This window comes from Ascaphus truei, chromosome 1 (assembly GCF_040206685.1).
Source record: "Ascaphus truei isolate aAscTru1 chromosome 1, aAscTru1.hap1, whole genome shotgun sequence".
Taxonomy (NCBI): Eukaryota; Metazoa; Chordata; class Amphibia; order Anura; family Ascaphidae; genus Ascaphus; species Ascaphus truei.
Window position 1 is genome coordinate 86,382,346 of NC_134483.1, and position 27,335 is coordinate 86,409,680.

Genomic DNA, 27,335 nt, shown 5'->3' on the forward strand with positions numbered 1-27,335 from the left:
CGCGAAATCCGGTTCATGCTGCAGGTATCCGGGCGGGGACAGACAGCAAGGGTTGCCGGTCACCAGGTTTTCACTGACGGTCGGACCGTTATTAGAAGCCGGTGCTGGCGCTGGCGCATTTCTTGCCTGCGACTGACGTTAACATGACCTTTCACCTTTTGAAGCCTCCATGATCAAAGATACGGGAAACATCTGGTGCTATATACCAATACCCTCCTTTAACACCGTGTGCGGGATCAATACGAAAAAAACACGAAATCGATACATAACGTTTTCCTTATTGCACGCTTCCACACATGAGCATCTGGTGAAAATTTGTAAAAGTCATAGTTTTTGATAAAATACTGATAAATTTGACCAACTGTTGCCATCTTATCATCTGTTGCATTAATCGCGGTCCATATTAAATAAGCGTACGTTATGTCGGGTTTTGGAACACGGAACGCAGTGGCGCACTCATGTCGGGACTCGCAGGACAATAAAACAACACCAGACACTGCGCATGTATTTTTTAATATGAAAAGCCTAAATTGATACATTATTGTAACTTCTTCAGCACCAAGGTCAATTTACAATGGGCCACAGTGGTATTTTTTTTAAACACCTGCAAGTCGACATGAATATCTGCCACCTGGCGAAGAATTGCAACCAATTAAATCCGAACCATTATCAATAAACAAATCAATAAACACATCAACCGCGGGTGACGCCGGCATGAATGCAACATGAATGCGGCATGAACGCGGTGAAGTGCGTGGCATTCGGAAAAAATCCCCGAAAAAAAATCGGAGATATCGGAGAATAAAAGGGGCCGCGGCTGTATTGGGGAGGTGGGGGGTTTGTATGTATTTGGGGTTTTGTATATATTTGGGGAGGTGGGAGGTTGTATATATTTGGGGGTTGATGAATTTTTTGTATGTATTTGAGGGTGGGAAGTTTTTTGCATTGGGGTGGTTTTTTTTGGTATATATTTTGTGTGGGGGAATTATGTGAGGGGGGGGATTTTGTGAGAGTGGTGTAATTGACGGAAAGGGGAGAGGAGAAAGGGGGGAGAGGGAGTGAGGAAAATAGGGAATAGGGGAGAGAAATACATGTGAGGCGGGGGGTCAAGGATTGAGGGAGAGTGGGGTAATTGATGGAGGGGGGGAGAGTGAGAGGTGAGACAGAGGGGAGAGAAATACATGGGAAAGGGAGGGAAATAGAGGGGGCTTGCGAGCTGTAAAATGGGGGGGCTCACGAGGTGTGAAATATGGCTCGCAACACTGCCATTTAAGTAAAAGTTGCTCTGTAGACGGACGTTCACAGAGGTACACACTTGGAGTCATTTATAATGTGAAATTATAATAAGGCTTTATTGTGCCTTTTCCTTTTCATCAGGAAATTCATCCAAACACAGGGGGGAACAAAGCTTCTAATCACTTGGGAGTATTTCTAGTGAAACACTATGCAATAATTCACATCTCCCTTAGTCAAGCAGTTCTCGCAGCCCCAAAACATATAACATGAAATAAGCAGATATAAGCAGTCTCTTAAGAATAAAAGTCTTATCTGTTTCTTGGAGGGAAAATCTCACTTCCTGGTTCAGCTTCAGGTGCAGTAGTTTTCCCTGTGTCAACTCCAGAGATGGGTGTTCTTTTAGTCAGTCTCTCCTGTGAGACTCAAAAACACTGCTCTGTCTCCAAAGGTCAGCTCACACGTGAGCAAAGGAGTCCCTTCCTGTCTGAACAGACAGATTTTTGTAAACAATCTAAATCGGGCAGGTGGTGTTTAGTAATTAACTACCAGAGGTTAACCACCACACTGCTGGATTAAAGGCACATTACTGAACAGGGATAAGTCCCCTGTTACATGCTCCCTAATCAAAAATGTAATGGTAGGTGTGCTGTGGGTGGGGGGGAAGGGGGCTGTTCCTTGCATTTTTCCTGGGCCCCAAGATTTCTGTTGGCGGCCCTGGGATAGATCATGCCAAACTAACCTTATTAGTTTCTTTGAGGAGGTAAGTAAGAATTTAGACAAGGTGACATCACCACCTCTACAAGCATGAGCGCTCGGCTGTCCTTCACAAATTCGAGAGCAGGAGTGGGGTTGGGAGGGGGCGGGGTATTAAAGGAGGGGGATTGTAATTGGCTGGATCGGGGGTGTGAGGGGGATCGTGTGTGTGTGTGTATGGATCAGATTCACATTTGCCCCCAGGCTGATTGGTTGCTGAAGGGTCATGTGACCCTTCTCAGCGCTTGCAAATCAAATTTCCATGTCTCTCCAAGCGCTGAGCTTTGGAGAGCGTACGTGCACGAGCGTGAGTTGGCTGTCCTAATTGGGAATCCCTGAAGTGAGCGCGCCAAGCACCAAGCGCGCTCTATGGCAGCGTGGCTGCAGCCTAATGCAGTTGATGTTGTCTACTTAGATTTTGCAAAGGCTTTTCATACGGTTCCACACAAGTGGTTAGTGTACAAAATAAAGCAAATTGGACTCGGATAAAAAATTGACAATCAATTTATTAACATTCATATAAAATCATCACAATCTAAAAACATATTAAATATAAGTGTACATAGGATAACAAGGACCTGATATCAATTAGGAGTTGCTTCAGATAAAATTGCTACAAATTCAATCAAAACTAGCTAATTGTATATACATGAATCACATCAATGCATATATAAAATAACACAGAACCAATATCAATTAAGAATTGCTTCAGATATAAAATACATATGTTTAATACAAATTACATAATGGCAAGCTAATTGTATATATACTCTCATGTCAGATTGAATAATAGTATAAATAACTCAGACAAACAGTGTAAATATTTCATATGGGAAAAGAAAAGGGAGATAAGAATAATATAAAAAACATAACTAATATAACAAACTTTAAAATAGAAACTCTAAATATAGATACATATATAGTTAAAAAGGATAAACAGGATTAAATTCATTCAAAAGTTTAAAAAATACAGTTTCAATTTTATGAGTGTTTTTAATTTAAAAATACAAAAGGTTAATATAAAAAACATAATTAATATCACAAACATAAACATTTTACATTGTCACGAATCCCCCATTCTCCTAACAAATTTTCCACTGCAGAGGCCTGGCACTCTCCAGAACAAGATTCCAATTTAGGTAAACCAAGCAGCTGATCAATGCCAAGACCAGACACAATTACAGTCAGATGATCAACGTTTTCACTTCTTGTAATATCTGGAAAAAGCTTTCCATCCCAATGGACCACCAAAGGTACGGAGACCTGGAATTCTTTCTATAAATTTGTTATAAGGTGTGCTCGAATCTGTTGTCGTTGCCTTCGAATCCATGATCTGTTGATATTGAACTCTGTTACAGTATGTCTTGTCAAAGGCTTTTTGCTGTAGTTGCCAAGATACAGTATAGGTACAGCAGAATTTCTGTCGCTTATCTTTGTCCTGTCAAGTACTGATGCCAAATCCGGAGTCACAATATACCACTGTGCCCTTTTCTTACCGCTACGTGTTGATGCAACTGGTTCATCAGTTCTGGTCTGTTCAGCATCGGTAACTTCATTGTCATCACTTGAAGTTTCTATGTTAGCAGCTGAATCCTGAGCTGCAGATTTAGCTTGCTCTTCATAACGCTGACTGTGACGATATTATTCTGCTTTCCTTTTACATTCTTCATGTTTGTTTTCCTTTTTGGAAAGAACATTGTCAAACAGACCTAAGCCGTCCAAGCAATATCCTGCAAAAATATAAGTGGCATGACTACTGAACAACTGAAGTTTAAAAGGAAGGAACTCTTACCCTAATGGATCTTATCCTTCTTCTCTCCTCAGGTAAAATCCATATCTAAATCCTCTGCTGTGTGTATTATATAGTATATGCAAGTGATCCAATGCTAGGTAAAATCCATCTCTAAATCCTCTGCTGTGTGTATTATATAGTATATGCAAGTGATCCAATGCTAGGTAAAAACCATATTTGAATGCTGTTTTCTGTCTACCCCTAATCAAATTAAGTGTTGCCACATAGGCAGGGAACACCCTGTGTAGAAAACCATTTGTTTGAATGTGCCTCAGATGTGCTAATTAAGCAGACAGAACAACATTGTCAGGTGACTTTTTAGGCCTATATAAACCCAGTCAGAACAGCTAGTTTGCCTGCAGTCCATATCCAAGTGGCCCATTATAAGTGGCATGACTACTGAACAACTGAAGTTTAAAAGGAAGTTCAAAAGAAGTGAGGAATAAGTGGACACCCCATCTGGCCCTGATTCCTGCATTTGACCTACGCTGGAAAGGAGGATTTCATCATTACCAGACTGCACCATTACTGCTGTGATGCTGCCTTTACCATTTATATTTGCTGTGACTTCACTTCTTCTCAAATTATGCACTTCTTTCTACCAGCCTCAGTATGTCTCAAACTCTATTCATATATCTCCATCTCTCCTTTCGTCACCACTTCTCAGTTCACATGAACTCCTTTCTTACCTGCGTCCTCTGACACCACACAGCTATATCCCCTGCACTAAAAAACACCCTTACAAATCATCCTCACACATCCTCTTTCTATCCATGCTTCTCCTCCTTGCTTCTGGGGATATCTCTCCCAATCCTGGTCCCTGTCTTATTTCAACTTGCTCTCGTCCTCGCCTCCCACATGCAACTTCTACTCCTTCTGGTGTCAACCCCTCTAACCTCATACCCATCCCCTGCCACCCTCCCTCCTCTCTCCCTTTCTCCTGTGCCCTTTGGAACGCACGCTCTCTTTCTAACAAGTTCCTCTCTGTACATGACTTCTTTCTCTCTCACTCCCTGCTTCTCTTTGCTATAACTCAGTCTGACTCTGCTCTTGAAGCTGCCCTCTGCTATGGTGGCCTTTCCTTCTCCCACACTCCGCGCCTTGATGGCAGGGGTGGAGGCGTGGGGCTCCTGCTCTCCTCTGTCTGCCATTACCGAACCCTTCCTATTCCCCCCTCTCTTGCTTTTCCCACCTTTGAGGCTCACACTGTCCAGATCTTCTCTCCTCTCCCTGTTCATGTGGCGGTCATCTATCGCCCACCTACCTCTACTCATCCCCCTTCTGCCTTTCTCTCTCACTTTGAATCCTGGCTCTCTTTCTTCCTCTCCTCAGACTCCCCTGTTCTTCTCCTTGGGGACTTCAATTGCCACATTGATGACCCCTCTTTCTCTTGGGCTTCCCGCTTTCTTTCTCTTACCTCTTCTTTTGGCCTTCAACAGTGGACTGCAGCAAGCACCCACAAGGATGGCCACTACTTAGACCTGGTTTTCACTAAAAACTTCTCTCTCTCTGATTTCTCCATTTCCCCTTTTCCTCTCTCTGACCATCATCTCATCTCATTCTCTTTATCTCGCTTCTCCCCTTCTCCACCTCCATCTACCCCCCGGTTCTGCAGAAACCTGCGCTCTATTCACTTACCTGACTTTGAGTCCACTTTACGCTCCTCCCTCTCCTCTCTCAGCTCTGCTACAGACCCTGACAACCTGGTCAGAAAGTACAACTCTGTCTTGTCCTCGTCTCTTGATCTACATGCCCCGCTTTCTCTCTGCCGCCCTCGCCCTTCTAACCCTAGACCCTGGCTAAATTCCCACACGCGCATGCTGCGTTCCTCCACTCGTTCCTCTGAACGCCTCTGGAGGAAGTCTCACACTCTCGCAGACTTCCTTCACTACAAATTTATGCTATCCTGTTTCAACTCTGCCCTCTCGCAAGCTAAACAAGCCTACTTTTCTGCACTAATCAACATGCACAAGTCTAACCCACGCCGACTGTTCTCTGTCTTTGATACTCTACTCAAACCACCCTCAGCGGCCTCTCCTTCCTCCATCTCCGCTCAGGACTTTGCTGACTACTTTAAGGAAAAGGTGGAATCCATACGGCAGAACATCCCCTCTGTTTCTTCCCCCCATCCTACACCTCTTCCTAACTCTCCTCCTGCCTTCCTTGAGTCTTTTTCCACTGTCTCAGAGGAGGATGTGTCGCTGTTGATCTCCTCTTCTCCCTCTACCACTTGCCCTCTTGACCCCATTCCCTCCCATCTCCTAAAACCTCTAGCTCCTACTATAATCCCTACGCTTACACACATTTTTAACTCCTCCCTCTGCTCTGGAACCTTTCCATCCTCCTTCAAACATGCAACAGTCATACCATTACTCAAAAACAGCAAGCTTGACCCTACCTGTCTTTCTAACTATCGACCTGTCTCCCTCCTGCCTTTTGCCTCTAAACTACTTGAACGTCTTGTATTCTCTCGCTTGCTCCATTTTCTCAACACCTATTCTCTCCTAGACCCTCTACAATCTGGCTTCCGCACTGCTCACTCCACGGAAACAGCCCTCACTAAAATAACTGACGACCTCCATGCTGCCAAAGACAGAGGTCATTACACTCTGCTCATATTACTCGACCTCTCTGCAGCATTTGACACCGTGGACCACCCTCTTCTCCTCCACATTCTCCATACTCTAGTTATTCGGAACAAAGCTCTATCCTGGATCTCATCCTACCTCTCCCATCGTACTTTTAGTGTCTCTTCTGCTAACACCTCCTCCTCCTCTATTGATCCCTCTGTGGGGGTACCCCAGGGCTCTGTCCTGGGACCTCTTCTCTTTTCTCTGTACACACTCTCTCTAGTTGACCTAATAACATCTTTTGGGTTTAATTATCATCTCTATGCCGACGACACACAAATATACTTTTCAACACCTGACCTTACACCTGCTGTACAAACCAAAGTTTCTGAATGTCTCTCTGCTATATCATCCTGGATGGCCCTCCGACGCCTTAAACTCAACATGGCTAAAACAGAGCTCCTCATACTTCCTCCCAAACCTGGCCCTACTACCTCCTTCCACATTACTGTTGGAACTACAATCAATCACCCAGTAGCCCAAGCACGCTGCCTATGGGTCACATTCGACTCCTCTCTCACATTCGCCCCTCACATTCAAAACATTTCTAAAACTTGTCGCTTTTTCCTCCGCAATATAACTAAGATACGCCCTTTCCTCTGTTGTTCGACTGCTAAAACTCTGACTCAGGCCCTCATTCTCTCCCGTCTTGATTACTGTAACCTCCTGCTGTCCGGCCTTCCTGCCTCTCACCTGTCTCCCCTACAATCTATCCTAAATGCTGCTGCCAGAATCACTCTACTCTTTCCTAGATCTGTCTCAGCATCTCCCCTCATGAAATCCCTCTCCTGGCTTCCGATCAAATCCCGCATCTCACACTCCATTCTTCTCCTCACTTTTAAAGCTTTACATTCTTCTGCCCCTCCTTACATCTCATCCCTAATTTCTCGGTATGCACCATCCAGACTCTTGCGTTCTTCTCAAGGATGTCTTCTTTCTACCCCCTTTGTATCTAAAGCCCTCTCCCATAACAGAAAAAGACGGTGTAAACAGCGCTAACAATAAATAATTACTATTAAAATAATCACTGGCAGCCAGGTAAAAACTAAGTGAACTTAAAGTGATTTGTTACCGGCGCTAACCACACCCAATCTGTGATAAAATAGTGCACAAAATTAAAATTCAAAATAAAATGTGTCAAGGGGCTGTTGTTCCTGAAGATCCTGACACCTTTCTACCTGCTGTGTAGATCAATGCTTTTTACCTTTTGACCTGCTGTAAGTAGGCATTGCTATAGAGCCAAGACATACATGTTTTATCCAGATTGAAAAGAACTTATTACACTATTGTATGCATTTATTTTTTATTTTTCATGGTGTATCCCTGCTATCTTCGCTCCCTTCCCATCCCGGACAAGCCAGGTAAAAACTGACAGTACAGTCAGTGAAAGAACACAAGAAAAAAAGAAAATACCGGCGCCACAAACCAATATAAAAAGTCCAAACCATGTGGTATAAAGTCCAAATGAATCCTAATAAGGCTGGTGAATGAAGGATCTCATGTCCATGGAGTGCAATACATCAAATAAAAAAAAGAGAAACAAATTATGGTGCAGTATGCCAACAATGACAGCTAAAAACAGACAAACAAACTACACAAGACGAACAAGACAAACAAACAAAGACACTTTAGCAAGGCTCAGTAAAAGTCAAAGCTAATTTATTACTGGCTATTAAAGTGGATAAAATCACGCCTCCGGAGGGGTAAAATTTAAACCCTACTCACAGAAAACTGGAAGGAAAACGGCGCTACTGCGCATGTCCGGAAAAAAGCTCCCAGAGTAATCTTCACACAACTTTATTGAACACACACAGGGCTACACCAGCATCTCCCCCTCTACGCGTTTCACCCTTTCACAGAGGGCTTCGTCTGCAAGCCAGTATACGTGAAGCATTCTGGATATATGAATTGAAAACTCTCTCCCCCAAAGGGTTAAATATAGACTTTGAATACGCCGGTATTTTCTTTTTTTCTTAAAGCCCTCTCCCGCCTTAAACCTTTTTCACTGACTGCCCCACACCTCTGGAATGCCCTTCCCCTCAGTACCCGACTAGCACCCTCTCTATCCACCTTTAAGACCCACCTTAAGACACACTTGCTTAATGAAGCATATGAATAGCACTGTGGATATTCTAAACACGATACATAAAGCTTGGCCCCCTGCAGACGCACTTACCAGAACTCCCTCCTACTGTCTCTGTACGTTCTCCCTACCTACCAATTAGACTGTAAGCTCCTCGGGGCAGGGACTCCTCTTCCGAAATGTTACTTTTATGTCTAAAGCACTTATTCCCATGATCTGTTATTTATATTATCTGTTATTTATTTGATTACCACATGTATTACTACTGTGAAGCGCTATGTACACTAATGGCGCTATATAAATAAAGACATACAATACAATACAATACAATCCTACATGTATTTAAAAAAAAAAAAATCAGTTCTGTACTATGAGAAAATACTTGTAGCATTTGTTTAAAAACAACTCTGAATGACATTTTTAATGTATTATAATGTAACACGCATTTTTTGTTTCTATAGCAACCATTTACAAAGTCACATCCACTTCCTCCTCTTAAACAGTCTATGGCACACCCCTTTTTGAGCCCTGCTCTCCCTCTCTAGCAGTGCACCAATTGTATCTAGTGACTGCCTGGTCACCTGATCTTTCCCACAGAACTTCGCATCTTTGGTCCTCTTCTACTGCACTGACAGCCATTTAGTGAATCCCCGAGCTGAATCTTTGCCAATCCATCACAGCAGAATGGTTTGATCAACAACTTAGCTAATTACTTATCATTGTGTGGAATTTATTTATAAAAATGTTTTACCAAGAAGTAATACATTGAGATTTACCTCTCGTTTTCAAGTATGTCCTGGGCACAGAGTTATAAAAATATATGGTTACATTAAAAAAACAGCATTAAACAGTCTATTGAATGTATTGATGTACATATTAAAGGGTAAAAATGTAATTGAAAAAAAAAATGGCAGCTTGGACTGCTCCTTTAATGAGAAAGTTTTCTTATAAAATCAATCCTATTGAACTACCCCTTAATGTTGTTTGATTTCTCTAAAATTTGGTCAAAGGTCACACATAGAAAAGAAAATATTTAGAGGGTCAGAGATAAAAATGTACAACTTTAAAATGTAAGGACCACCCTTAGTTTTTATACCTTATTGATAATGATTGCACTTACTGGATAATTATTATCCCTTATTTTTACACGATACAGGCAGTCCTCGGTTATCCAACGGAGTCCGTTCTGGAAGTAGTGTTGGATAGTGAAACCATTGTCAAGTGAGTCCCATGTTAATCAGTGGCGGTGAGCGTTGGATAACGCATTCCGGCGTCAGATAACGCATTCTGGCGTCGAGAAACAGCCCATAGGGAAGCATTGTAAAGCATTGTATATGTCATTCGTTGTAAAGTGAAATGTTGGATAGGGAGGACTACCTGTACTATTGAATATACACCACTGCTTTGTAGCGCACTATTCTCTTTCGCCCCACATACTTTGTGAAGCAAATCTAAAGACATTATCTAATGAATATTCTTGGCGTCAGGGCGGCCGACAGATTTCATGGGGCCCAGGACTAGAGTTAAGACCGGGGCAAACGTGTCGGCGGCCTTGCGAGCCCCCGCCGTTCACACCTTCGTGAGCCACCTCCTCTATTTCCCTTCTCCACATGTATTTCTCTCACTCTCCCCCATCCCCCCACCTCCTATTTCCACCCCCTCTCTCCACTATTACTTAATTACCCCCTTTCATTCAATCCCGCTCCCTCAATGTCCCCCACAATAATTACCCACTCCCACACACACAAAATGCAACAAACACAATATGAAACACACACAATATGCAACACACACAAAATGCAATACACTCAAAATGCAATACACACAATGGATCACATGCATACACACAAAGCAACACACACACACACACATACAATGCAACACACACACACACACCATTGTACCTCACATCGCCTCCCCCACTTGTACCTCACATCACCTCCCCCTCCTTGTACTTCACATCACCACCCCCTTGTACCTCACATCACCTCCCACCTTGTACCTCACACCACCTCCCCCCTTGTACTTCACATCATCTCCTCCCCCTCTTGTACCTCACATCACCTCCCCCACTTGTACCTCACATCACCTCCCCCCCCTTGTACCTCACTTTTCCCCTTGTACCTCATCCCCCCCCCCCCACTTGTACCTCACATCACCTCCTCCACTGCACATCGCGTGCGCGCATTCTGTGCACTGCCTACAGGCCGTGAACTTCCAGCACGGGGGCAGGGCCTGCACGGCAGGACACAACAACAGTGGAGAGAGGCGCCTGCTGCAGCGGGGGAGGAAATCTGGGGCCCAGCAACCGGGCACTGAGCAGCACCGGGACAGCTGGGGTCCGGCAAGGGGTCAGGTCCAACTGTCAACGCTGGACGGCCGGGCCCCTCGCAGACTTCGGGCCCAGGAAACTGCCCCGGCTCTCTCCCACTGTCGGCAGCCCTGCTTGGCATAAAGCAGATGTGGTGTCTATATTTAAAAAGGTCACAACCTGGAAATTACAGACCTGTAATCCTAACAATAGTCGTGAAGATAATGTAGGTTAAGTACGGGATAATATTCAGGAATCCCTATTGGAAAACAAAATTATTAGTACAGTAATAGTCAGCATGGATTTTTGAAGGATAGGTCGTGCAAAACTAACCATATTCGTTTCTTTGAGGAGGTAAGTAGGAATTTAGACCAGGGTAATGCAGTTGATGTGGTTTACTTAGATTTTGCAAACGCTTTTGATACAGTGCCACATGAGGTTACTGTACAAAATAAAATAAATTGGACTCGGTAATAATATTTGCACCTGGATTGAAAACTGTTTAAAGGATAGACAACAATGGGGCCAATGCACAAAGCTGTGATAAGTGCTGTAATGGTCGGTAAATGTCCTTATAGCGCGATACTGCCTACTTTGCTATTCACAAATCAGTGATAACACTGCAGTATCGCGCAATAATGGCTTTTTAACGACCATTAACAGCCAGAGCCACAAAAGTCTTCCGAAAGGCTAAAAAAAGCCAAAATCGCTTTTTTTTTGCCAGTATTAGCTATTCACAAAGCAGTGATAAGCTTATCGACCTTTACAATCTCTCAATATTTTAGCACCAGCTAAAGGCTGGTGTTAAAAATATTGCAAGATGCAGAAAAGCATTTTTTTTTCTGCACAGGATTGATACCAGAGGTCTGCAGATGTCTCCGTGGGTGTCCGGGGGCCTCCAGGTAGTCTCAGCAGGTGTCCAGGGGGCACGCGGTTGTCCAGGTGTCTCTGGGTGGTCCCTGCATATCCCCGCTGGCCTGCAGTATCAATCCTGTGCAGAAAAAAAATTACATTGAGGTTTTGCCTCCTTTCCTGGTTCTCCAGATCATCGACGGTATCATTCAGGTTCCTGATTTCGTCGTTAAGCCTGAATAGCTCGTCTTCCATTGAACCCTGGCTCTGCAAAGATTCTTCAAGTTAGTTTTCCAGCTGCACTGTTCATTCTGTCAGAGAGGTCAACCCTGCCTTAAATTCAGCAACAGCCTTATCAAGAACCACTTGAAACACACCTTGCATCTCTTTAAATAGATCTTTTAAGGCATTTGGGGAGATTGGGGTATTTTCTTCTATTCCTTTAGTTCTTTATCCATAAAGTTTCCTCCTTGTTGTTGTGGTTGCTCCTGTTCCTGTGGATGCGCGTGCACGGGCGCCACCTTGGATTTTGGGAACCGGAGAGGCAGCTTTCTGGAGGTAACGGGAGACAGAGGGGGTCGCTGGCTTGCGGTCTTTCTTGGGGGGAGGCATCCCTGAGGGTTCCACTGATGGGGGGAGTTGTTTTTAGGTCATTTTCTGCGGTTTGGAGGGCTAAGTTTTCCACGATCTCAGTGGAGTCCACAGAGCTGTTTTAGAATGCTCCAATCCTCCTCGATGCTGTGTGCGGGCCCTCACTTTATTTCTTTTAAATGTAATTTTGTTGTTTGCTTTTATTTTTTTCTGTTTTTTGTGTTTTGATTTTTAATTATGGGATTTTTTTTGGTGTTTTCTATTTTTTATTTCTATTTTTTGGTGTTTGCTTTTTAATTGTGGTTTATATTTAGTGTGTTTCTTTTGGTGATAATTTTTTTTTAGGTTGACCATTGACTGTCATAGTGGTTAATCATGCCCATATGTGCCAAGTAATGGGTTTCTTCGCATTTGAAATGTGTATATTTTTAATGTAATGTGTTTTATTTTGTGCCTGCTTTGGGATAGCTTCCCCATTTATTGCTATAGTGGGAAAGCATGCCCATATAATATATAATATGGGCATACTTTAACACTATGCCAATCAATGGGTAGCGGGGGTGGAGGGGGGGTAGTTGCCTTTGGTAGGGTGGTTAGGCCTCCTGGTGGATAGCAGGGAAGGGTGGGTTAACCCCTTTATTACTATAGCAGTTACTAACCGCTAAGGTGATTAAGGGGTTAGGAGCCATTCGATTGTATTTTTGATTGTATTGTTGCTGCCAACAGAGGACATGGACAGTGATGAGGGTGTTGACGCCCTTCGTCCTGGCAGGCTGGCAGGGGTAAGTGCAAATTTTTTCCACTTTATGTGTCCTGGTTTTATTTTAAATGGGCAAATGAATTATTACCCATAGCTGGATAATATGCATTTTGCCCATTACTGTACTGCATGTGTTGGGGGGGGGGGGGAAGGGTGAGTGGGTATTGTAATGTTTATTGGGGGTAGAGGGGTGAGTGAAGGGGTTACTTGGCCCAGGGTGGGTGGATAGGCTTACCGGGTGGGTCGCGGGCGGTTAACCCCTTCATTATCATTGTTGTTACTACCGCTAAGGTAATGAAGGGGTTAACTTCTCCCACAACCTTCCTGGTAGGCCTAACCACCCACCCTGGGCCAAGTACCCCTTCGCTCACCCATTCTGCCCCCAATAAACCTGCTATTGTGCCTTAACCCCTTCATTGCCTTAGCTGCTAGCCGCTAAGGTAATGAAGCTACTTTAAAGTAATTTTTAATACTGGTGTATGGGAGCAGGGGGTCTCCTGACCTGAACCGCTTTGATTTCTGCCTCAAGGACCCCCTGCTTCCCGTGTTACAGACTTTGGTATGGGGTGCCGGTATCGCCACCATTTTTAAATCCTCCACATCACGTGACCGGGGGATGTAAATAATGGAGGAGATAACTCTACCCCATACCAGGGCCTGTAACTTGTGAAGCAAGGGGGCCCGGACCTGAAATTATTGCGTTTCTGCCCCGGAGGAGACCCCCTGCTCCCGCACACTAGTATTTAAAGTTAAATAAAAACACTGCGATTGCCTGCGAGAGCTGAGCAGGGAGAGGCAGCTCTTTCTGTGCAGCTGAGAGCGATAAAATCACAGGGGGAGAACTTAGGCTGCGTCCATTGAACAGGAGACGGAGTGACTGCCGAAAACAAACACTAGGACGCCAATGTGCACTTGCGCGAGCACGTGCACAAGCGCGACGGGCAATCGGTGCTTTGCCCAACAACCAAGTTTGAATTTGCCGCGCGACAGCCGGGGCACGTGAGAGGTTCGCCAAATGAGGGCAAACCAGCTCCGTGACGTAACGGACGCGCCCCCTAATACGCCTCCGACACGCCTCCCCGTCGCCTCTGCCTGCAGGACTGAAATCTCTGCTGCTTGGGGCGAGCGTGATGCGGCGCCAACGCGCGCACGCTACCACTATGGCAGAGGCCTTAGAAAAAAGCTGAGATTACTTTGCTGCTACACCGTACGGTTTTGGCATTTTCCTACCTTACGGTTTCAGAGGGTTACAGATTCTTTCTGAAATCCGTGATAACACAAATAACAAACCATTAGGCGGGAACATGCCAAACCTTGTGAGATAGCAGCAAACTCATCGAAGCTACTAGAATTGGCCCCATCGAATTGTTTAATATAAACCCTATTGAATATTTAAGAAAAGACTAGTTTTGATTCAAGAAGGTTATGATGGAAAACTTCAAGTCAATTGTGGAGCTCTCTTTTTTCCAGAGTAGTAAGCGCAACTCTGCTACTATTGCCTATATCCTTGGTTAAAGCCTCCAAATTCCGCGTTCCCCCTGGGAACATTGCATTGTTACAGTAGCCCTCCTCCCACGTGCCCTTTCCTACCTCCAGGATAATCCCGATTTGCAAAGCCCCTCTTTACTTGCTGTACCCATCTAAATTCTAGGTTATGTTGGAAATAGCAAATCCCTCACCTCAGTCTCCCCCTCCTCTCCTCAGAGCACGTTACAATCCTCCTGGTCCTCTCAGTGCATGTCTCCAGTAGCTTAAGTGCAATAATAAAATCGCTATTCACTTAAATATTACAGAATCATACACATTTTTTTTTTTTTTTTTTTAAACTAGTCTCTGGTATTCGATATGTCCTTTTCTTAATATCTTATTGGCCTTGCTTATGTTACTTGAAATACTTGCATTCCTTATGCTTTTTTAGATATATAGGGACATAGTGGGGAAGAATATATATATATGATTCGCCCCTCTCCCTTACCACATATGTGTTACTATAGAGAGGAAATATATATGTAGCCAGGTCACCTGATGGCTACTATTCTGCCCTTGGGCTGGCAGTAAACCCGGGTACATTCAGGTTGCAGGTAGTTATTACGGTAACTACCCTGCTAAAAGTTTGCAATAAAATCCAGTGTGGAATTGAACAACTCACTGGTGCAATATTCCTAGATTTTGCAAAGGCTTTTGATACTGTCGATCATATTATCTTGCTTAACAAACTCCAGTGCTTTGGAATAGGGAAGCATGCTTTAAACTGTTTCATTCCTACCTACTGGATCAGGTAGATCCCAACATGAGTCTATCTCAGGCTTTAACTCCAACCCCTTGGATATCACCTGTGGTGTCCCGCAAGACTCTGTTCTGGGGCCCCTACTCTTCTCGGTGTTCATCAATGATCTTCCTACAGCTTGTAAGGTCGCTTCAATACACATGTACGCAGATGACACAACTTTATATGCACACAGCCCTAGCCTCTCCGACCTTGAACACATACTTCAATCTGACTTTTTGAGACTTGAAAATTGGATTTCCCAAAACAAACTGTTTTTAAACACTGACAAGACTGTAACAATGGTATTTGGGTTCAAGGCTAAATTTTTAAAGCTTCCAATGACTGAGCTCCACATCAGAACCAACGTTAATACCATCCTAATTCCTGGTTTGACTCCCATTTAACATTTGGGATGCACCTTGATACACTGACATCCAAATCCTATGCCAAACTAGGTGTACTATATAGGAACAAATCTGCTGGTCAGAAAGCGTATCGCACAGCAGATGCTAATGCCAATTATCGACTATGGGGACATAGTATACGGCTCGGCACCCCAAACCCACCTGAGCAAACTTGATACCCTCAACAATTCAATATGCCGTTTTGTTCTCCAATGCAACTACAACTCACATCACTGCGAAATGCTCAAAGAACTAGATTGGTCAGGAGCGGAGGGCATGGCTACTAAGGGAGGGGGCGTGTCTTTGCCTGGATCGGGGCTGCGTGTGAGTGTGATGTGAGATGTGCGGGGGAGATGTGCCAGCGTGGGGGAGGAGGGAAGATGTGCCAGCTAGCGGGGAGAGATGTGCCAGCTAGCGGGGTGAGATGTACCAGCAGGGGGGGGGGAATGTTCCAGCCTCTAGCGGGGGGAGAAGCGGGGTGGGGGGGCATGTGCTTGCAGCGGGGGGGAGATGTACCAACGGGGGGGGGGGGCGGAGAGATGTTCCGGCAGCGAGGGGACATGCCACAGCGGCGCGAGGAGATCGCCAGCAGGGGGGAGGGGGGACGACAAAGACATGTTCCGGCAGCGGGGGGACACACACACACAGACAGACACACACATATACACACACACAGACAGACACACACACACACACACACACAGACAAATCTCACCCTGTACTACATCCAGCAGCAGGTGGGGAGGGGGAACCCGGGGAGATGTGCCGGCAGCAGGGGGGGGGGAGGGGAAACATGTATTCTATATTACATTCCTCGGTCAAAGCCGGGCACAAAATCTAATATATATTTATATTAGATAATACATATATTATCTTTAACTGTGCATGCAATGTCGTGTATATAATGTATACCCTGTTCACTTATGTAACTATGTATTTGTAACCATGAATTATTTGTCATCATCACTCTATGCCCAGGACATACTTGAAAAAGAGAGGTAACTCTCAATGTATTACTTCCTGGTAAAACATTTTATAAATAAATATAATAAAATAAAGTCCCATAGAATATGGTAATAAATCTTATCTGTAATGAAAGAAATAGTTACAAAATTGAAGTAGAATCAGTGCATGTGGGGAAAGAAAAAAAGAGAAAGGCATTAAACGCCCATAGAGAAGTACAGTTTTAATTTAAAAAAAAAATCTTAAAAACACATATGGTTTTGCATTCACATGGTGTCCATAAATAAAAGCCTTCATACTTTTAAGGGAAAGTGTGGCACCCACTCAGAGGGTCCTGTAGTATCTGGATCCTTATGTTTGTCTGCTGCTGTGCACTCAGTCAGTGCAGTTGGTGCAGGTGCTGCTGTAACGTCATCAGCTTTGTGATCTACCACTGCAGCGCTTTTTTTAAGCCAACCGGAGGGACCAGCACTTCTCCTCAGGAGTTGGGCTACCGGCCAAACCTCAAAATTAACCGCCAACCCCATGTGTTTCGTGATATTAATCACATCATCATCACCTGATAAAGCTCAACCGCGTTATAGCACGATCCACTACAACGTGGATCCGCTTATAACGCGGTCTGAGCGTGGCTCCCAACTTAAAAATATCTCTGAGTTTGTTTTTTTAGCGAAATGGCCGCTGTGCGAGGACGTACCTGGTATCTGCAGCTCTCTCCTCTCTGCAGCTCTCTCCTCTCTGATCAGGCTGCGTCCACGTGCGCGGAACACATCTCCAAGATTTTTTTTTTTTTTATAACATTCAATGCTTTATTGCTAACGGACACACACACACCTCCCCCTACACTAATAATTTTAGCATACTATGCAGGAATCGAACCCATGACACTTCATGTACTGGTAGCGATTCTTTACCTGCTACACCATAATTATTAGTGTAGGGGTAGGTCGCACGTGGACGCAGCCTGATGAAGCAGGAAAAGAGGAGAGAGCTGCAGATGCCGGGTAAGTCCTCGCGATGCGGCCATTTCACAATCCCGGTTATAACGCTGTCTCATTACGTGGACACTGAGCACTGTGTTATAACAGGATTCAGCTGTATGTACTAGTTAGTCAGAATCATTTATATAAGAACACACAAAGGAGTGACTGAAAGGGGTCACCCAAGCCAACTAATAGCTGCACTCATGATATGAAAGTAAGGAACAAGTTATACTAAAAGTAATAGTATACAGTAATTAGCTACTACCAAAAGTTGGGGGGAAACAGACCACCAAAGGTACCGCAATTCAATTTAAATCAAGATGCAAAAGAATAAACTTTAACTGTAAAACACGACGAAAATACGTGACAAAATATATACAGTGTAGTTAAAAAAAAACTCCATGGACGAGACGGAGCAACTGGTTCATGCACGTAGGGACTCTAGATCCCAGTGTGAGGTATAGTTGTAAGGTATAATAACCACACTTAAACAGGTCCTGTTGATGTACACACAGGATCTGATACAGCTATATATACCCCAAATAAGTGTTCACTAAAGGGAGAAGTCCAAAACAGATAGTAGCCTTGCCCACATATGGAGCAATAGCAGCATAAGGCTATACAAGCAGGATCCCAGTTGGCAGTGGTACTGCCCTTAAGTCATAGCTAGATACTTAAACTATAATATAGAGTATTGCACTGCCTGACTAAATTGCCATAGGAGAAGTCACTGCTAAACACAATGCATAATGCCTAAATAGCAGAGGGAAATGCACCTTAGGGTAGCACAGGGATTCTAACTAGTTGCTGCATCAATAGCATAGAGCAATACAACCTGACACGTAGAATCGCTGATACCGTCACTGTGACAGTCAGGAGGACTGACGTCACTCTACCTGACAGCTGTTTTGCGCGTCTCGGCGCGCTTCTTAACAGGGGGAGGAGTCTCCCTGTGACGAGCGGAGCCGGTGAATGTAGCAGTGTGTAGATACTAATTACATAGACTGCTTCTTGAAACAAAACACAAGCGGTGCATTGGAAGTACACTACCGATCATTGGTATCAGCGATTCTACGTGTCAGGTTGTATTGCTCTATACTATTGATGCAGCAACTAGTAGGATCCCTGTGCTAACCTGAGGTGCATTTCCCTCTGCTATTCAGGCAATATGCATTAAGTAACACACAAAAAGAGTAGCGCTATTAAGTACTGTGAATAACTATAAAATAACAATATAAACACCTAAAGTGTGAGCGTGATAATCTAATAATAGAGGTAACCAACAAAAAAATTCAATAGCAATATAATGTCCAAAGAAAAAAGGATAAAGTCCAAATGTCTCCACTTTGTGATGATTTGGAGGAGAAGAGAATCCCAACGATACACTGACCACAGGAGCTCCTTGCTGCTTCAAAAGAAAGTGGTATAGCCACCCACCATAGATCTAAAAAAACAAAACACAAAAAAGTGCAAGCTCCATAGCGCGTAACTGTGTACAATAAGGGTACATTTATTAAGGAGAGTGTCCCTAGGAGATAGGAGATACACTTACAAATGGTTAAATTAACATGTACATTGGAGAGAATCTGTATGGGGCGTCATCTACAGGAGGGGGGGGGAGGTTCCGATCGTGATACTGAGCACCTGGTTTATCTGCTTCTGACTCCTGCCACGAGTCCTGCAGCATTTCAACTTTCAATGCTCAAAAGAGCTTCCTTCTGTGATGCAATGTTGGAAACACAGGTAGAACAGCTGAAAGAAGTGCCGGAAAACACAGGACCTCCTCCCACACGTCCGTCTATGATGACGTCACCCCGTCTCTACGCGTTTCGTCACGTTGGGTGACTTCCTCAGGATGTCCTGAGGAAGTCACCCAACGTGACGAAACGCGTAGAGACGGGGTGACGTCATATCAGACGGACGTGTGGGAGGAGGTCCTGTGTTCTCTGGCACTTCTTTCAGCTGTTCTACCTGTGTTTCCAACATTGCATCACAGAAGAAAGCTCTTTTGAGCATTGGAGACGCTGAAACGCTGCAGGACTCGTGGCAGGCGTATGAAGCAGCTAAACCAGGTGCTCAGTATCACGATCGGACCCCCCCCCCCCCCCGCTCCTGTAGATGACGCCCCATTCAGATTCTCTCCAATGTACATGTTAATTTAACCTTTTGTAAGTGTATCTCCTAGGGACACTCTCCTTAATAAATTTACCCTTATTGTACACAGTTACGCTCTATGGAGCTTGCGTTTTTTTGTGTTTTGTTTTTTTATTATGCATTAAGTGTTTAGCAGTGACTTCCCCTATGGCAATTTAGTCAGGCAGTGCCCTACTCTATATTATAGTTTAAGTATCTAGCTATGACTTAAGGGCAGTACCACTGCCAACTGAGATCCTGCTTGTATAGCCTTATGCTGCTATTGCTCCATATGTGGGCAAGGCTACTATCTGTTTTGGACTTCTCCCTTTAGAGAACACTTATTTGGGGTATATATAGCTGTATCAGATCCTGTGTGTACATCAACAGGACCTGTTTAAAGCTGCAGTTCAGTCAATATCCTGCATGTGTGTTTTTTTTAATAAATCTGTTCTGTAGTAAGAAAAAATACTTTTAGCATTTTCTGTTTTTAAAAAAACAACTTTGAAAGACCAATTTTCTTGTATTCTATTTTAACAACCATTTGCTAAGGCACTGCCCCTTCATGTCCTGTCACAAGCCCTGGCACACCCCTTTGTCAGCTCTGCCCTCCCTGAAAAACATATGCCATCTCTAAAGATCTTGCCAAATTTTGCCGATCAATACATGGAGAACGAATTGACCGGAAGCTATACAGTTCTTTAGATAGTTAGAGATTGCCCACATGAAACTATTGAAGTAAAAAAATTAATTAAAAAAAAAAAAGACTGAACTGCAGCTTTAAGTGTAGTTATTATACTTTACAACTATACCTCACACTGGGATCCAGAGTCCCTATGTTTTTTAACTACACTGTATATATTTTGTCATGTATTTTCGTCGTGTTTTACAGTTAAAGTTTATTATTTGCGTCTTGAGTTAAATGGTATTGCGGTACCTTTGGTGGTCTGTTTCCCCCCCTCTTTTGGTAGTAGCTAATTATACTACTACTTTTAGTATAACTTGTCCCTTACTTTCATATCATGAGTGCAGTTATTAGGTGGCTTGGGTGACCCCTTTGGGTCACTCCTTTGTGTGTTCTTATGTACTTATTTCCCCTATGCACCAGATATTTCAGTGTTTGTATGGTGAGCGGAGTGTTTTTGTGTATCAGAATCATTTATATATAAAGTAATTGTAACAATCGTGTTCAATGCACGAGTATATGTTAATCTAAACCACAATGCTTTGAGGCCTCTCTTGCAGTGAAGGTGTTAAAGAAAATGATAGGCTAAAGCTGTAAAATTCCAGGTATTATTGAAATCCCTGCTCTCTGATTGGTTAAAATTCCAGGCATTATTCATTCAGTAATGCCTGGAATTGTTGCAGCTTGCAATGTGTTTATTTCCAGCCAATCAGCTTTCAGAACAGTTCTGATAAAGGGCAGGGGCTTGGTCAGGAGGCAGGAACAGCTCTCAGACAGGGCAGGGGATTGGCCAGACAGCAGCAGGCATTGACTCCTCTCCCTCCCTCTGTGAACACAGCTTCATTTTGAATTGAGGAGCGAGTGTTTGTGTAGCTGTAAAGTAAAAAAAATCTAACTACACAAAAGTGTCTATTATTTATGAAAAAAACCTACATTTAGCCTATAATAGTAATAATCCCCTCAGAACAGGGCATTACTGGCCAATAATGCCGCTCTGAGGGGATTATTACTTAAATATTCATGGATATCCACTGTGTCTTATTTAGTTTTTGGTTTATCTTACTGATTAACCCCATGTCTCCCTGACTCCTCTTAAACACAAACCACCCTGACACTCTTCTTAACCTCTCGCACACCAGTCATCCTCATCTCCCAGATAACCCTTATTCCCCTCGACACCTCTCCAAACCCGTATCCCGCCGTCACCACTTTGAACCCCTAATGCACCATTAAATCCCACAAACAAGAATACTTGTCCGGGAGAGCAATATGACAACAGGGGTTGCCATCACCGGACGTTTCCTGGAGCTAGGAGCATTCTGGTTGAGCTTCTGAGTCTCTGTAACATGTGAAAACACTGGAACTTTTCCTACTTTCACAAGATGTCAAACTATTGTATTTATCTGAATTAGAAACATGGGGGCCTATGCAGAGAGCAGCGAATTTTAAAAATGGCGAATTTAGTAAAAAGTAGCTTTTTTGGAGAGTTTTATTCTCCATATGCAGAAAAGTGCGAATTCTGCTATGTTTAACATGGATGCGTGTGGCGAGTTTAAATTGGCGAGATGCGCGCTTCAGAAACGTGTAAAAACAAATTCGCGCCTTTTTTTCCCATTGCAATGGCCGCGAGCGGCAGCTTCTTGCCAATTTTTTCTGGCGAGGCAAAAAGGAGACAATCGCGCCATTTTATTGGCGCGAACAGCCGCTAGATGCCGTTCGCGGCTCTCTGCATTAGGATATTTTTAAAACTGGCGAGATTGAGGTTCTCGCCAGCCGCGAGGCGAGTTTTACAAATAGAAAAGAAAAATTGGCGCGTTTTTTGGAACTCGCCATTTTCTGCTGTTTTCTGCGCGATTTTCTCCAAAAAATGGCGAATTTCGAAATAGCGCTGCTCTCTGCATAGGCCCCATGGTGTCTAACACTTTCACTGCCAGAGCAAAAGGGTCTGACCATTCCAGAAGATCCTGCTCTGCATGCATTGCATGACCCTCTGGTACTAAGTTAAACTCAGAGGTCAAGAGTAATCTTCAGTCTTAAAGTGGGTTTTTTTTTGGAGGGGGTGGTTGATGCCAAAAAGTGCATTTAATAGCAGCTTCTATGCTGATCGTCATTGGTCTCACCCTTCGCAATATTTTTAAAAAAATTGGTTTATAGTTATATACACATCAGAAGCATATCACAGGACCTCTATACATGTGCATTATACAGAATGTGGTATATGAAACTGTATATCAAATGTCCGAGAGGTTAAAATGGAGCTCATCCATTGCCCAGTGCAGGCTAAAGGTTACCATGGTAACCTCAAACTGGAAATTAAGAAAATAGTTTTTTTTTGTTGTTTGTTTTTTAGAACAAGATAGTGGGGGAAGATACTAACAGTATCAGTTAAACTTATATAAACTCTATATCAGTTAAATTTATATAGGCTTCGGGGGGGGGTGGGCAGATTGCTGCTTCAAATGATAAGTACAGATCTATGTATGCTAACAAAATGAACGCAGAGTTCTCATGGCTGAGGTTAGGGCGGTCATTGGTTCACTGCAGGGACTAGAGCTCCTGGTGCAGAAGTTTAGCAGATGCTGCACTGGTGGGAAATTCCCGCCAATGCTGCAGTCCCAGCACGCGCACAACAACCCTGCACGGCCGCGCGCACTGTTTCCCTTCCAGTGTCTCCACGGCAACCACCACTTTTCCTGCGTCACGCTTTGCCTTCTCCTCTTCCGCCCTTCTCTCTCGCGCACCAGTGACGTTGAGCGTTACTGTTTTCGATCTCTCTCTCGCGCCCCCCTCGGTAAACATGGCGGACCCACGCGTCAGGCAGATCAAGATCAAGACCGGAGTGGTGAAGCGGTGAGTGGCGAGGGAGGGGAGGGTAGGGGGAAAGCTGTGACGGAGGGGCGATAGCTGTGCCGGAGTGGCGAGGGAGGGTAGGGGGGAGAGCTGTGCCGGAGGGGCGATAGCTGTGCCGGAGGGGCGAGAGCTGTGCCGGAGGGGCCCGGGGGTCTTGAGTGCGCAGGAGGCCTCGGTGCGCAGGTAAGCGGGGTTGCTGGTAGAGGTATGACCGGGCCCTATTTAAGTGCTGGGAGGAAGCCAAGGTGTGGCCGCCCGGAGGCCTGACCGGCTGCGACATCCCCGGGCAGCTCACCTGGGGAGATTAATATATAGGGAGCGGGGTGTGGGTTGTCACCTGGGGAGATTCACATATATGGGGAAGGGGTAGGGGGTTGTTACCTGGGGAGATTCACACATACGGAGGGGTTGTCACTGAGATGCAGGTTTGATGTTGGCAGCCTGACCAGGAGGCGGCTCCCATGTTAACCTCGTGGCTGCCACAGCCGCGTGGCCTTGCACTGGGCGACTAAAGGAATTTGCCTCTTGTTGCACTTTTTTTTTCTTCTTGTCACTCAATGTGGTGTTGGCCGGTCTGGCAAAACATGGGTTAATCTGGACTTCCTTTTATATAGGTTAGTTTTTACTGCATTATACGTTGTTGCAGGGTATGTAGGTGGTCATATAAATAATTACATACATGAGTGGGGTGGGGGAATCCATGTACAGGTTGCACCAAAATGTGACGTTTCTAAATTTAACAGATCATTTTCTAAACGAGGCCTTGGGAAACCTGTCCTATTAGAATGATGTGGCTGTCGTGTGCCTCGGCAGCCACCTGAGCTCCTTTTACCTCTGTTAGGCTGCGCTTATAGTGACAGCAACGCCGCGTCAAAATAAATGCATTGCCGCCGTCGCGTGCGCTTATAGTAAGTAGTGCGATGGCTTGGTCGCGATCGCTGGAAGTCATCTCAATTGTTTTTTTCCAGCGACCGTAGCCTGACGTTGCCATCGCCGGGACTATAAACGTAGCCTTACAAAACAAGTTTCCACGTTTTGAAAGGAAAGAGTTACGTACAATAAAAGAAAAGTATAGCAACTTGAATATTTCAGATCAACATCAATAGCATTGAGAGACTTAATATGAGATTTACAAAGGCTGATCTGAAGGGACTCCAGTTTACTCCCTTGAGGTTGTTCCATGCTACATTAGGTGCTTTGGGGCATACGTATGTGAGTCGGCACATCAAAGGGGTCTTTGCACACTGGGGTTTTATCTGATTTATATTTTTTAGTTCAACCTACAGTTTGTTTGCAGACTTCAGCAGTGCTGAAAGGACAGCACCATATTACTCAGCAGGGGGCCCTGCAGTTTGCAAATTTATTTGGCACTGCAAGAGTTAATTGTTGCGTGAATGTCTTTTATCAAGACTAAAATGTGTCAGAGAAAGAAGTGTACTCAACTAGAGATGAGCGAAGCTGTCCAAATCTGTTTCCCAGAATTATGAGGATTGTTTACACCAAATCCACCCCCCCCCCAACTAAAATCCTTTCTGCGGATTATGTACTGTACTAAAGCATATCAGATTAATTCAAATCTGCCATTGAATACAATCCTGACATATTTTTAAGAATCCGAACTTGGATTTCGTATTCAATCTGAAATCCATGGACCTGTCAGAAATGATGACAAGCAGAGCTCAATGGGGAATGCTGGCTGTTTAAAGATTGCTGGCAACTATTTGACATTACTGCAAGACCAGGAGGAAGAAGTAATCAATGAATACACACATTGTGTTATGCGGGGATTCAAGACATAAGCAAATGAAGCAATACTAAGGCCATGTTCCCAATACGGGGCTGGACACACTACGTAACTTGGTGCGCATTTGGCAGCCACTCTACGACCAGTTTTTGCAAATACAACAAAATTATATTTACAACTTAAGACAGAGGGGTGGCCACGCCCCCTCATTCAGCCAATGAGGGCGGATTAGCCGTGTGAGGTCTTGGCCACGCCCCTGCAAAACCCCCACCACGCCCATGTCGCAATCACAAGCATCTCACCGTAGACAGCGGTTTCCATGCGTGCTCGCTCCGCCCCCCCCCGGGCGCGCTTGCTACAGTGCAGACTGGGACCGCGGCATAACCCAAGAGGCCTAGATCAATTGCATATTTTTTTTTTATCACAAGTCCTAAGTGTTTTTTTTTTTGTTTTGTGTGTGTGATCTTCAGAAATATTTTAGCTAAAATAAACAATCTTATTCATTAGCTAGACCATTAAAGGTATAACTTCTACCTTACTGTGGTTATGCCTAAACAAATGAAACAACATACTAGTATAACAGGTTTCTATAATTATCCATAAGGCAAACATTTTTCACTTTTTGGAGTTCAAAATTAAACCTAAGGCCTCGGCCATGCTCCCTGCTGGCGTGCTGAGGCGCAGGGAAAGCGGGTACTTTCCCTGGCCTTGCGGTTGCTTACCGCACGCACTGTCAGCAGCCGTCAGGGGGCGGGTGCGTCACTGGCCGGGGGCGGGCCAGTGACATCACAAAGCTGGTTCACCCTCATTGGGCGAAGTGCTCACGTGACCGGCCTGTCGCGCCGGCAAGCGGGGGAATTTAAAATTCCCCTAAGACCTGCGCAGGTGAGCCCCTACTAAAGCCGCTCTAATTGCGGCTGTAGGGGCTCAGTTCTGAGCGGGAGCGCGCGTCAGCTCGCTTCCGCCAGCAAGCGCTAAACATGGCCAAGGCCTAATTTTTCAATTTAACCCTGATATTGTTCCCTCCATCTTTGACTCATTTGACCCAAGACCCTTAACAATTCTATATTGTGTGCACATGTTTGTATCTTTCCAAGGGCTAAACAGGAAAAAGGGCACTATGTGGAAATGCAGTTATGTGATGCAAAATGTATTAGCTAAATGTCAGATTTCTGAAAAATATTTCAACATCTGTAGATGACATTTTTTCTTTTCCCATTACGCAGACTTAACGCCCTAAACCAGTGCTTCCCAACCTTTTTTTACATAGTGCACCTTCTGCTAGAACATATTTGTTCCGCAATACCATATTTAAGAAATGTTATTGCCTACTTATCAGACTATTGCTAAAAAAAATACTGACTGATCCCAGCCGATATTGTGTCCGGGGCTCGTGAGGGAGAAAACACGTTTAATAAGGCCCCAAACTGTACCCCATGTGTGCAGGAAACATGGGTCGTAGCTGTCAATTACTGTGGGAGCTTCCGAAGTCAGCTCAGGAACCAATTGGATTGCCTGGGATCCGCTATTGCATATTTAATATTTTTGCCGAACCACTTAGAGGCACCTTTTTTACCCCCTGTTGGGAATGGCTGCCCTAAAGATTTCACTGCAATTGATTCAGTTTGCTGTTAATAGAGGCTCTGCATTTTGATTCCCTTTCGTGCTGTCGCATCTTGCAAAAAATTCTAATGTGACATTATTGAAATATTGCTGTCAAGCCTTTTCATGCTATGTCTAGTGGGCTAAAGATGCTTGTGGCTCATGATCATGTGAATATTGTTACGTCACATGGCCCTGAGCCTTTGTCCCCTCTGTTGTGAATGGAGGAAGTTGTCTTTGCTTCTGCAGCAGTTGGTGATTCCAGACTGGCAGAAAATCTTGTAGCATTCCAGTACAGCCACAAGGTGTGTATGTGTCGACTCTTGAGCTGTTCCTGGAAGAGCACTTCAGCACTATAGATACTAAATTAACATTGCGCAGTATTGCAGTACATGATCAAATGAAGCCTATAGCGGTATAACATTAAGATATTACAATAGGTTAAACAGTTTGGGGCTATGTACTAACATTTATCTTTTTAATTTATGTTGCATCAAGATTGTAGTGCTAAAAAGTAGTACAAACATTAACCCTTTATGCTGTACCTGGTACATCATGGGCCCGGGCACGTCAGAGGCCCTGTTGAAGTACTAGGCATGGCACAAATACTAATTTTCTAGTGGATGATTGGGTTAAATAGTATTCTGTAACTGGTACCAGTGACGATAATTTATTATTTTAATATACTTTATAG

The 27,335-nt window shown here is 44.2% G+C and overlaps 1 protein-coding gene across 1 annotated transcript in view; it reads left to right on the forward strand.

Moving 5' to 3' along the window:
- The first annotated feature begins 23,132 nt into the window (after positions 1-23,132).
- Positions 23,133-27,335, forward strand: part of TBCA (tubulin folding cofactor A) — a 64,882-nt gene continuing 60,679 nt past the window's right edge. Inside the window, exon 1 of the mRNA XM_075591072.1 lies at positions 23,133-23,295. Coding sequence (XP_075447187.1) covers positions 23,243-23,295 — 53 coding nt within the window. The 5' untranslated portion in view covers positions 23,133-23,242. The remainder of the gene's footprint in view (positions 23,296-27,335) is intronic.